The sequence below is a fragment of the Anopheles darlingi genome, chromosome 3 (genome assembly GCF_943734745.1).
Source record: "Anopheles darlingi chromosome 3, idAnoDarlMG_H_01, whole genome shotgun sequence".
Taxonomy (NCBI): Eukaryota; Metazoa; Arthropoda; class Insecta; order Diptera; family Culicidae; genus Anopheles; species Anopheles darlingi.
Genome location: NC_064875.1, coordinates 59,840,265 through 59,852,293, shown reverse-complemented (window position 1 = coordinate 59,852,293; position 12,029 = coordinate 59,840,265). Strand labels below are relative to the sequence as shown.

The window sequence follows — 12,029 nt, the reverse complement described above, 5'->3', positions numbered from 1 at the left end:
GGAGGAAAAAAAAACGGAAAATGCTGCCTCCTAAATCTCGTGCGCGATTGCCCAAAACGGTGTGGCGGCTGGTGGCTGGTGAGGTGGCCACAGCCAGCACCCAATCGGCTAATCGAAGGGAAAATCGATCGATCAGCAGCAGCAGCAGCAACACAGATCGCCGGCACTTGCTCTTGCATACGGTCGTTACACACGTGGTTACTGTTTGGCGGGGCGCGCTTCTTCGTCGGAAAAATGTGGCGCTGCGGCGCTTCCCTTCGTCTCTTTTTTTGTTGTTGGTCTGTTTCAGGCCGTCAGTAAATTATATGCCTTTTCCTGGTACACTAATTTGCGCCGAATGCTTAATGATAATAATCGTGGGGTGGGGAGGAGGGTATGGGGCCTTTAGGAGCTGGAACTGTGCTGTCCGAGCCTCTGCTAGCTGGGACCGCGAGTGTGTATAATTGTATTATAACGACTTCATTTGAGGTTTTGCATACGGTGCCGGTCATCACCGCGCTCATCATCATCATCATCATCGTCTGCGCAGCTCGTGCCTCTTCGTGGCCGTTGTGTTTGTTTTGTGATCGAACTAATCATCCGTCTGCTAGTAGGGATGGCCTCGTTTTAACGGTTGCCACCACAGCAGGCCACGATCCGTTACTAGTTTAAAATCAATCGCTTCTTGGGATACTGAATTTGTGGTACTAAACACACGAGAACCGGGCTACAGCTGGGCGCGCCCGCTTCTCTTTTTGAACGCGGTGTTTGCAACTGATAGCAGTTTTAGGACCTTAAACTCTACACAGGTGGTGCGTTCGTAATAAAAAACCAGCAAAAACATTCGAATTTCCGGTTTATCTGTGTGTTTGTGTGTGGGGGGATGAAGTCGCAGGTTGTATCGAATCGACTGCATATTTAAAATTCCAAGAAAAACCCCGAACGAGGTAAGTGTACGCAGCAAGGTCTGCGCGGGTGTCTGGGTATTTTTTTTTGGTTTCAATTCTCGACAGTACATGCTTTCATCATTCATTTAGGAAAAGCGCGAAACGCGTGCGTTTGTGCGTGCGTGAAATGGATGCGGCTTGAAAGCACCCATTTCGGGCCGGAAGTGCGGAAGTCCGTTTTCTTTCATTCGCGAGACGGCTATTGAAGTAAGTGGTTTTCTCGTTTAACAGACTCGACCCGTTATGTTGGTAAGCGGGGGGAATGGTATATGTTGGTAAAGAACACGAAGCGAAAAATATGCGGTAAATTCAATTGGCACATCAATGATCACAAAGCGACGACAACGAGGTTGGTGTGCGCATTCTTTGGCGTTGTTGTCAGTAGAAACCGGCTTTACGGACGAAATTGCGCAGCAACCCGTAGGCCACTAGATGGACGACCAGAATCTCCGTTGCCATGATGGCATAATTTAGGTGCAGCTCCTCGTACGTGGTGGCGTAACCGGCATTCAGCAGTACGGCCACACCGTTCTCCAGGCACGCCCTCTCCGGTATCGCGGTGATGTTTCCGCTAGGGCGCAACACATCGCACGGAATGTCCTGTACCGGTAGCCAGTAGTACACCGAGACGCCCTCGCTGGCGAAGAAGAAGAACGACAGATACTTGAGCACCGGGAAGGACCGCAAGTTCAGGTATAGACCGCCGAGTAGCATAAAGGACAGGAAGACGATATTACTCGCCTCGATCGCCATGGTCATAGTGCCGGTCGTACATGATAGCAGATATCCTGAGAGGATAGGAAGCGTTAATCCGTTTAGTATGCCCATCCAAGCTCGCGACCGGCAGCTTACCGTAAGCCATGGCCAGTACACTGGCAGCCCCACCAACCAGCGACATGTAGCAGTACGTCTCAAAGCCACCGGTAAAGCCAACGAACGCGTAGATCACACCAATAAAGAGGAACGACTCGAGAAACGCACGCGGCACACTGAGAAGTGCCTTGTGGGCATAGTACACCGAAAGGTTGTACGTCTTTTCGCCCACCTCGCGCCTCACGAGCGGCATCTCGGACGGAAACGTATAGAATACCCCGTAGCTGATCGTGTAGAGGAGCTCGCAGATCATCAGGAAGAGCGCTCCCCGGATGTCCTGGATGGCGGTCTGGGAGATGGGACGTACCTCGAAGTACAGGGCCGCTATCACGATGCTGGTGAACTGTTGGACAACGAACGAGAATTTTTGTATAGTTGGAATACAATGAGGAACGTTTCTCTCTCTTTCTTTTCCTCAATTACCAAGAAGATACCCGTTACGGTCAGGTACACGCCAATGTTCCGGATACTGTGCAGTGTGGTACGATGGAGCAGGAGCTGTAGCTGGCGGATCCAGCACACCCGATGACTGTTGTTGCCCAGTTTCTGTATGATTTTGGACTGGTGGTAGCGCGTCATCAAACACTTACGGGCAATGTTTTCCCGGTGCGCCTTCTGGATGATTTGCTGCTGTCGGATCGCTTGTTCCGCTTCCGGCCCTGAAAACACATTCGATCCGGGACTAACGAGCTGGAAATAGAAGTCAGCCGGATTGCCTCTCTCCGGTAGGGTCCGTCCAATCCTTTTCAAGGAGCACCGTTGTTAGTTTTAGGTTTGAAATCCCTGATTCATAGTGATTCAGGCTACTCACGAGTTAAAGAAGGCACGCATACTAACGGTAGGGCCTTGGTACAGTATCGTACCGGCTTCCTGCATCAGAATCACATCCGTAAAGTACTGGAATACTTGCGATGGTGGGTCGTGGATTGTACACACGACAGCTCGCCGTCCATTAACGCACAGCGCCTGTAGTGTCGCCATAACTGAGGCGGCATTATAACTGTCCAGTCCCGTCGTCGGTTCATCACAGAACAGAATGTCCGGTTCGGTCAGTAGCTCGCCGGCCAGGTTCACCTTCTTGCGCTCACCACCGGACAGATGCTGGATACGGGTCGTCCAGCAGCCCTGCAGTCCGAGCTCGTTCACGATCCGCGAAACCGCCACATAACCCACGTTCTTCAGCTTCGACTTTTAGGTAGAACCCGGAACAGATGAGAATAATGATGGCGATGAGGATGATGATGAGTCAGACATCAGCGGATTTTTATGTGGAACGCGCTTATCGCACCAAAGCGCTTTTTGGCTAGACCTACCGCAAAACTCAGATGCTCGCCAACGGTCAGCGATGGCAGGGCGATGTCGTACTGTGGCACGAAGCCAGTCAACCGTTTCATCTGCGTCCTGGTCACGTACAGCCCATTGATAAGCACCTTCCCGTGCACGTTCGTAGAGCCCGTTATGCGCATCGAAATGGCCGCCAGCAGCGTCGTCTTGCCGGCACCACTGCAAACAAAACGAAAACAAACGGAAACAAAGCGAACAAGCGAGTGATTAGAGAGCTACGCTAATAGAAGCCATCTTTCTAGCGTTCTCTCTCGGTTGGGTGATCCCAACTAACCTTGGTCCCATGATGGCTACCAAATTGTCTGAGCGAACTGCACCACTGGCTAGGATGTCGAAGCAAACAGCAGGTAAAAAGGGAGAGAAAAAGAGAGAGGGACACTTCATTAGTCACTTGGATTCATCTCTTTCGGTCGTTCCCGGGCGTCCTTCAAATGCTGACCATTTTCAAGGATCACAATTTCCTTCCGCTGCTGATGACCGGGCCTCCCGTACCACTGCCGCTGGCCCGCCTTGTTCGATCGCACACTCACGGAAAGGTTTTTCCACTCCAGCAGCACACCCGTTCCGAGGGTTGTTCCGCTGCTACCGCTACCGTCGGCCTTTGAAGGCATTGTTCACAGTCACCCAATGACGGTCACACCGATGACGAATCAGACTAGCATAATTACGTTAAAAACTCCCGGACTCCACACTAGATACTAAGGTCTCTCTGGTCACCGATCGTGATCGTGGTCTTTTTGAAACTGTCCGAAGCGAAGGTCTAGAATGTGCGACCGAGCTAGGAGTTGGCTCGCTGAGGGGACATCATTATTATTATCAGGGGGTAGACTGATAAGCGAGCGCGTTGAGGAGTCGGAATCGGCCGAGACTAGAACCACTCGTGCCAGACCTGAACGACTTCTGCTTCGATCGGGCGCTGCCCGTTCGAGCATTATCAATGATGGAAAGGGCGAACGAGAGACAAACTAGACATCGACTGGAATTCATTAGCTCGGAAGATCTACGCGACTGATTACAAGGCCACGATCGCGATTCGCGCGCTGACCATGGGCGTGTGGGTCAAAGCGTTGTGCCATTTCTTCTGTTTCAAAATAAGGACTATCAATTGATTCCGTGCAATTGAATATTGCGATGCTCTGGCCCTAATTGAATTCAGGATCATCCTAGGGGTGAATGGAGATCATATATTGGTCGGTTGAGTTTTTAGAATAGATCCTTGATAGAATTAGCAAATGGATGGTTGCAAGTCGTATCGTTTACGGACATTACTATATTCAGTTCCAGGTGAAACGATCTTAAAGAATTCCAGGAAGTTTCAAAACCGTAAAGGTTTCTACAACACAAAAAACCCTCGGAATCCTTAAAACATGTTTTTCCGCCCAACAGCTGAAAGAGGACCACTGTAAACTTCATAATACCTGACCGTTTTAGTCCCTGTTCCAGGATCCAGGTATAACTCTCTCTGTACATTCTTCTCTATACACCTCTTTATAGTCTTGTAAACCTAAAATACAAATTGTTTATCTACCTAGCATGACATACCGGTCGACGCAGCTCTAGCTGTACTAGTGGAAGAAACAACGGTGGACACAACGCTTCGCAGGTAGCCGGTAGCCCCCAGGAAGCTCAAAGGACTCGTACCGCTTCGGAAAAGGATTAGCCGGAGTTTACCAGCGCAAGCAAATCGTAGCCGACCGGGAGGAGGGTTCACGGCTCAGGTTTAACCGAGGTTCGTTTTTCAATTTTCCAAAAAAAAGCATGCCGCCACCACAACCTACAAAACCTACGAACGGAACGATAAGAATTGAAAAAGTGGTCACAACTTAACGTTCGTCTACCTGAAACACGCAAATCATCCTGCGGTAGAGGAGAAGAATATGCCCAACTAAACCGAGCTTTAGAAGCGCTGCTTGGTAGTTGGTTGTTGGCATACCTCCGGTGTTCCGTACCTGTTCTTGGACCTTTTTTTGTTAACTGCCAGCCATATGACCAACAATAACATCAAAAGCAGCAGCGATGGAAGCTCAAAAAAAAAATGACGAATTCTATCACGAATCCTCAATCCCGGAACAGCAAGCCAACGGTAAGGCTTCGCATTTTATTTGCCAAAATGGATCGATTTTAGCCCAGGCTGTGCCTTTTCGTGATCTCGAATAGCTTCAAGCGAGAACATGGTCTTCGCCCAGGAAAAAGCAACTCATAAATCACCGGGTAAACTAAGGTAATTTCGCTAAACAACAGGGCGATCCATATTCGATCGATGGATGGACCTGGTGGCCCTAGATCTGGATGGATGCACTGCATGAAGGAAGAGCCCATTAGGCCGACGATCTCCGACGGTACGCCAGCTGGTCTAGCGCGCATCGAGAGGGCAGGGCGCAGGTACTCGGTGGCCGGCCGGCCAACGTACCGGGTGGGCGTGCGGTCTGTTCGGTGGGTTGTTCTATTGTTGTTGTTGTTGTTGCCACTCGAATTCCGGTCCTATTCCCCCGTGCACCCGAACGAGTTCGTTTTTGTTCTAAATCGTCTAATGTCTGGCTTCCTTCCCCTGCCAAGGAATGCTGTGCCAAAATGTGGTTTCCAGTGTTGCTAGATAAGACAAGGTGCTGACCGGGGATGGTGAGCGAAACCGCAGGCGATACGTGCCGTTAAGGAGCGCAACCCTCTCCCTCCCTCTCTCTGATGGCAGGCGGAAGGAACGAAAACCGGAAAAGAACGTTTGAATTGATTGATCGATTTCTGAACGATTCCGATTCCGGAGGCAATTTCCAGGCCGGTGCGCAACCTCCTCCTCCTCGCGTTGCGTTGCCACGATCGTCTGTGCTCGTGTTGCGCCGACGATTTCACCGGCGGCGTTGCGCAGACCAACAACACACCCCAAAAGGCCTACTTATAACCCGCAGGCAGGGAGATATGAACATCACAAGCACCTTTAGTATCACGGTTTCCGGCTGGCAGTCGGACATATATATGTGTGTGTGTCCATGTGTGGCCACCCCACCACCAAAGAGGCTAAAGATTCAATTAAACTCTCACCTTTTTTCGTTCGCATTCGCGAAATTCACGCAAATTGCATGTGAAAGAAACTCGCGATGGCGGTGCGATGCCGGTGCGGTGCGAAAGGCTTCAGAGGAGTAATCCTACGGGCGTTGTCCGTGTCCATGTCCATGTCCATGGGTTTGATGGAGCGCGAGGGGAAGGTTTTGAATATTGTTTTTGGCCTTTTTTTCTCTCGCTATTGTTTCTGTTTCTTTTTGCTGCTGCTGGTCGGTGTTACGATTTCGAAGCGACCTGGTTACTGGTTCGCCATTTTGCATGCTCGCTGGTTGGGGGTTTGTGTGATTGCAGATGAGCACGGGGATAATTAGACTACTTTGGTTTTTGGCCGGACCAGCCGTTTCCAACATCGCACTCTTTCTCTCCCTCTCTTTATTTGTCTTTGGTGCTCTCTATCAAGCGGAATGTCGGCGGCATTTTGGCAAAAGAAGTCTAGATTGAATCATTACAATCCTTTTTGCCTCCTCCCTCCCTCCGCCTTCACCACTCGATGTGGTTGCTCTAAAATCGGGGTCCGGTCCGTGATGTGTGTCAAGTGTTTTTGTTTTATTTAGGAAAGGTGGCGGCGGCAACCTGGGGCGTAAAAAAAGGTTGAACGATTATCGATCGTACACTGGACTTAAGGGGGAACCGAATTTTTCGATATTATCAAGCAGAAGGACTTAACGATGACCTACAAGTCTTGATTTTTGTTTTACTCTAACTTTATTTAAAACTTTCAAGACATCTAGTAATCGTAGAATTGGTTGTTGAAACTATGCAAACAGGGAATTGAGGGATCGAGATGGAAAAAAGGCATTTTGCTAAAACCGAATGCAGATATACAAATGGCAACGTTTCGTCAACTGACACTGCTGCTGCACCGTATTTGGAGCGTCCTGTCGTCTTTCACGATCCACAATAAGCCACGCATACAGACGAACACACACACTTAAGATCCTTTTCTAGGAAGCAGCAGCGCTGGACCGACCTTCTCGAGGACGATTATCCGGGGAAAGAGAGACACACGACAATTGCAACACCCTGACACACACCTGGCAAAACAGCAACACCAGGGCATATGATGGGCGCTTCTCGTCGCAGATGACGGAAGTGCCGATCGCAGCAGCATCATCATCGTCTTTTTCGTCATGCCGCTTCTTAGGTGTGGTGACAGTTGAGGGGGAATTCAACATTTTTATCCCCGAAATCAATTATGACAATAGTAAACGCAGATCGTCGATCACTCGGTCGATCGTCGTGATCATTGTGAGCCCCGACTAGGTGTGAGTATTCACTGCGTACGTACACTCGCAGTGTGTATGGGTGTGCAGCGTAGCGTACTTACCGCCGTCTTCTACACTCGAAAATAAGGTAAACAAATATGGAATGTACTTTTGTTCGAGGGGGGCATTTTTTTTTGGCAGCACACCAGGCCTCTGCCTCTCGCTCTTGCTCATGCTCATGCTGCTGCTGCTGCTGCTTGTGGTGGTAGTTTCCCCGTTGCGCCCCATGTACCGTCTACCATTTCTAATCTCCTCCGATTTGTACCTTTTCCAAACCTAATATCTGCTGGCCGAAGGCCCATCCTGCTTTAACAGCAACAACTCTCTGTTGCTGCTGCTGCTGCTCTCTGGTTTAGTTTGTGTTGCTGGCCTGCTCCTTCCTTCTCCGTTTCTTTCGCCGGGACACACACTCGGGCCTCGGCCTTATGCCTTATGCTTGTCTGTTGCTTGCTCTCGAGGTTAGCTTCGGCTTGGCATCGATCGCGGGGAGGATGATGATGATGCTGTGCGTATTGGCATTGTTATTTTCGTTACCCGCACCGCACCGCTCCTCTGTCTGTTAGCCTCTCCCTCTACCACGCATGAGGCTTCAGTGCACGGTAGACAGACAGGCAGGCAGGCAGGGCCGGGGGGGTACTCTAACACCAACACAACAGCTCGGTGCGATTACCTCCTCCTTCTCCTGCCCGAGAGAGCATTATTACCCCCGAAACGACGATCGCACGAAGGTGTCTGTGTGTGGGTTGGACACCCGAAATCTTGACGGATTTTTCGGAGAAAAATCAATCTCGGTCATTAGTAATATTTTATTACCAGAAGAACGCACAACGACCACCGCCTCAGCAGTAGCAGCAGCAGCAGCAACAGCCGCGTACAGAGAACAGCATCATCAGTAGTGACCGCACGGAGAGTGGAGAGTGGCACTTCGGGGCGGGTGAGGCTTCGAAGAGGATCATCGAGCACCCGAAACACACCGTCGTACGGATTGTTGGCGCGCGCACTTCGCGCAACGCCGCCGTCCTCGCATGATCTCGCGAATCATCTGCTGAAGACGCGGTTCGCGGTTCTGCTCTCTTCCATCACCCTCTCTTGCGTGCAGATTTTTTTGAGATTCGTGCCAGGCCAGCTGATGCAGTGAAGGTGACCGCGGGATTGGTAGGAATTTCCGGTGCAAACGGATCGTTCTAATCGCCACGCGGTTGTTCCGGTTCTATTGCCGGTGTGTGTTCACGTGTTTTCCCGTCCCGTGCCTGTGAAAAGGAGCTTTACAAAGAAAGACAAAGAGTGACAAAAGGTGGTGCCGGTGGTCAGTGGAATACCGTTGCGGTCGAATTACGATTGTTGTTCATGTGGCGTACATCGATCGATCAGTTAAGTGGCGGAAGTGTGCCGCTGACTAATATGGCCAAACAGTAACGTGATATCATCTTAGCAAATAGTAAGAAAGTAGAGAACGTACCTGACCAGGTTGTGAACAAGTGAAAGAAGTGAAGTGTTATAAGCAGCAACAACGAGAACAGAAGCATTTGGACCGTCTTTTCGATTTTGAGGTCGATATCGAGAGACAAGCGAAAAACAGCACCTGAAAAGTCCTGCAATAAGCACATCTAAAACCAGTGTCTCGTGAGACACTCGAGATCAGGTTAGTACAACGAGCCCCACCCCCCCAGACATGAACCGCTTTTTGCTATGTTTTTAAAGCTTTACCAAGTGTGCCAAACGCTTACGCGCGAACGCGATTTGGTCAATTGTGTCTGTTTTCTTCGTTTTTTTGCTTTGTTTCCTGCGCACAAACAATGAATCCTTCTTAAGATGATTGATGACAGACACACACACACACACACACATACTCCTGGGGACCGGCAAAAAATGAAACCCAGACTTTGGAGGTCATCATACATCGTCAGCACAATCGTATGTTTAAATCCGGCACGTTTTATCCCGACCACGTGGTCTACGGTGGTGCACAAACGGCGGAAGGTGCTCGATGCGCCAGTAGGCGACGAACCTCCGTTTTGCGCACCGAAAGGTGAGGTTTACTTACCAATGGCGCTGATAGCCGCTGGTTTATGTAATCTGCCTGTCGCTTTCGCACCCCTTGGCGTACTTTTTCTGCATTCCTCTGGTCCTCGCCTTCCCCCCCCCCCCCTCCCCTCTACAAATGGTGGCTACAATTGCGTTGCAGCACCTTAGGACTTCAACTTCAAAAATTCGTTTTGTCCAATTTTGATTTGTCATCCCCTCCGATCGTAGACGGGGGAGCGGGGACAGGGACAGGGACAGGAACTTGGAGCAAAAAAAAAGAAAAGAAAAAAAAGAAGCTCCCATCTTCTTCTGTGCCACGGACAAAACGCTAACAAGCCACACTGACTAAACGACAAACGAATAAATCACGAACGACAAATACACAAACCTTGAGTGTGTGTGTGTGTCGAGTGGCACGGAGAGCCTGGGTTGGCATTAGCAAGCACCCGTACGAAGGGGGCGCGGGGTTGGCGGGTATGAATGTGTGAAAAAAGTGGGACAACATCGATTAATTACCATACCTTTCACGGTGGAATCCTCCCGAAAATGCTAAACCAGCCGTGTACGAACGAGCTTCGACGGCGCCGCACACTCCATGTACTTGGGAATACGAGGCTCAGGCACTCCTCCGTCTTGTCAATCCTAGTTAGCACTGGATCGTAGTGTGCTGTGCAGATTGTGGTGTAATAATGGTTGACGATGGAATCGAATTAATAATCGCTGCTCCACCGCTCTAATCGATGGCCAGAAGAAGGGAGGGGGATCAGAGACGTCGATAAAGATAATAACAGAAACTATACACACAAACACGCAATCACACACACACAGCAAGGCGGACACAGATCACATCATCCTCGGCATCGAGATCGAGCTGAGCTTACGCGAACGACGATGATCGGTTTTGGACATAATCGGCCACACACGGCAGCGCCGATTGCTCCCAACCCTAACTACCCCCTCGCCCTTCTGCACCTCCTCTTTCTCTCTCTATGGGGAGTAAGTTCGATTTGAAGACTTCTCGTTTGTTTCCCCAGAGATAGTAGTACTGCTGCGCTCGTCGTCCGTCTGTCTATCTCTCTGTCTGTGTGTACGTGTATGTGTTTGCTTAAGATGAGTGGAAGAAAAAAAAACGGTCCGCGGTCCTGCCATACATATTGGAGACCCCGTGGACGCGGACGAATTCAATGAGACTTAACTACGCGGCCCTCCCTGATCTCCTCAAGACACCGAGAAGCAGCCAGCCACTAAATCTTGCGTGTGCGTGTGTGTGCGCGCTCGCACATCGGACGGTATGATCGGTGCGCTGTGTGGTATGTACCAGCTTCCACCTCACCTCTCACCTTCTCCTCACATGTTCTACGCGCTCCATCAATCCCAAATCGCAGCAGGTGAAGAGGTGGCGGGACTAAGGCTCCTCCTGTCACTCTCTGAAGAGCCGAGCCAGCAGCAGGGAGGGAAGGGTTTTCGGGTTTTTTGTTGTTACGCGCGAGCACAGACGAACCGGAGTGTGTGCACGCACGCGCGCGCTCGCGCTCGTAGGTTTATTTAAAAAAAGCCGAGTATAAAGTAGATAATAATTAGATATTCGATTGTGCGCTCTATGAAGGGGGGGCACTCGTTACACCATCCCAGCTTCTTCACTACGAAGCTCGTTTTAAGGAGAAACTGCTTCCCATCCAGGTTTGCTTTGACCTGAGCTCGTGTACGTCATGCCTTGCGTCAGTCGCGCTTAGTCGAGGGTTACTGTAGTCGATCATAGGTCTCTGGGGACTTTGTGAGACGGCGAGAAGTCCATTTAGTGTGTCCAGAGGATACTATTTGATCCTAGAGTTTGGGGATAGAAATTTGGCTAGCACACAATGGTGCTACAAGAAGTACATCCTTCTCTCTATCCTCTCGGTCCGTCTATCTAGTAGGTCGCAGCGAGAGAAGAGATCGTGCAGCAGCGGCAGCAAGTTAGTTAGGGTGTGCGCATTCCACACACGCGCGCGCGAGTACAACACTGGCCACGATTCCGTTAGATGGTGGTCTATTGATAAGAAGAGTTAACACGCGTTGATTGACGAAGAAAGCCACGCGTTTGGTTGGCTACGACGTGCAGCTCCTCGAGTGGGGAACGATTACGATCGGGTGTAATTATGTTGGGCTCGCGCCGCCAGGCTGCTGCTGTTGCTCCTGCTACAGGGAAGGATGATGATGATGATTATTGATAGAAAATTGCTGCCAACAACAACAAAGACGACCTCTCTATTTGCCTCTTTCGGAGATGCTTTTGAGCAACAACCGCGATCACGTGCGATCACACAGTGGTCTAGGTTTGTGTGTGTGTGTGTAAGCTTCGATGGCAAAAGGTTTTTGATTGAATCGGGCAAATACGGGATGTTTGGCACCGTTTTGTGGACCCTCTCCCTCATGTACGCATTACACGTATCTTAATCGCTGATCGCGTGCTCTGGCGCTCTTCTTGTTTTTTTTCCTTTGCAGATCGTCAAACACCCCGGTTAGAGAGAGTGAGAGAGTGAATAGGTGACCAGTCAAG

General features: G+C 50.2%; 1 protein-coding gene across 1 annotated transcript; it reads right to left on the bottom strand.

Annotated features, from left to right (window-relative positions):
• Nucleotides 1-547: 547 nt before the first annotated feature.
• LOC125957923 (protein brown) lies at nt 548-3,942 on the bottom strand. Its single transcript, XM_049690968.1, has 7 exons — nt 3,583-3,942; nt 3,418-3,466; nt 3,113-3,302; nt 2,611-2,987; nt 2,223-2,541; nt 1,779-2,142; nt 548-1,714 (listed from the first exon to the last, which is right to left on the bottom strand). The coding sequence occupies exons 1-7, from the start codon at nt 3,752-3,754 to the stop codon at nt 1,305-1,307; spliced, it is 1,881 nt and encodes a 626-aa protein (XP_049546925.1). The 5' UTR covers nt 3,755-3,942; the 3' UTR covers nt 548-1,304.
• Between the last annotated feature and the right edge of the window lie 8,087 nt (nt 3,943-12,029).

Excerpts from the sequence above, each read along its gene's own strand:
- LOC125957923 (XM_049690968.1), bottom strand. The coding sequence starts at position 3,754 with ATGCCTTCAAAGGCCGACGGTAGCGGTAGCAGCGGAACAACCCTCGGA. Across the intron at positions 2,143-2,222 it reads CCGTAACGGGTATCTTCTTG|TTCACCAGCATCGTGATAGC; the intron begins GTAATTGAGGAA and ends GTTGTCCAACAG. Across the intron at positions 1,715-1,778 it reads TGTACTGGCCATGGCTTACG|GATATCTGCTATCATGTACG; the intron begins GTAAGCTGCCGG and ends CTATCCTCTCAG.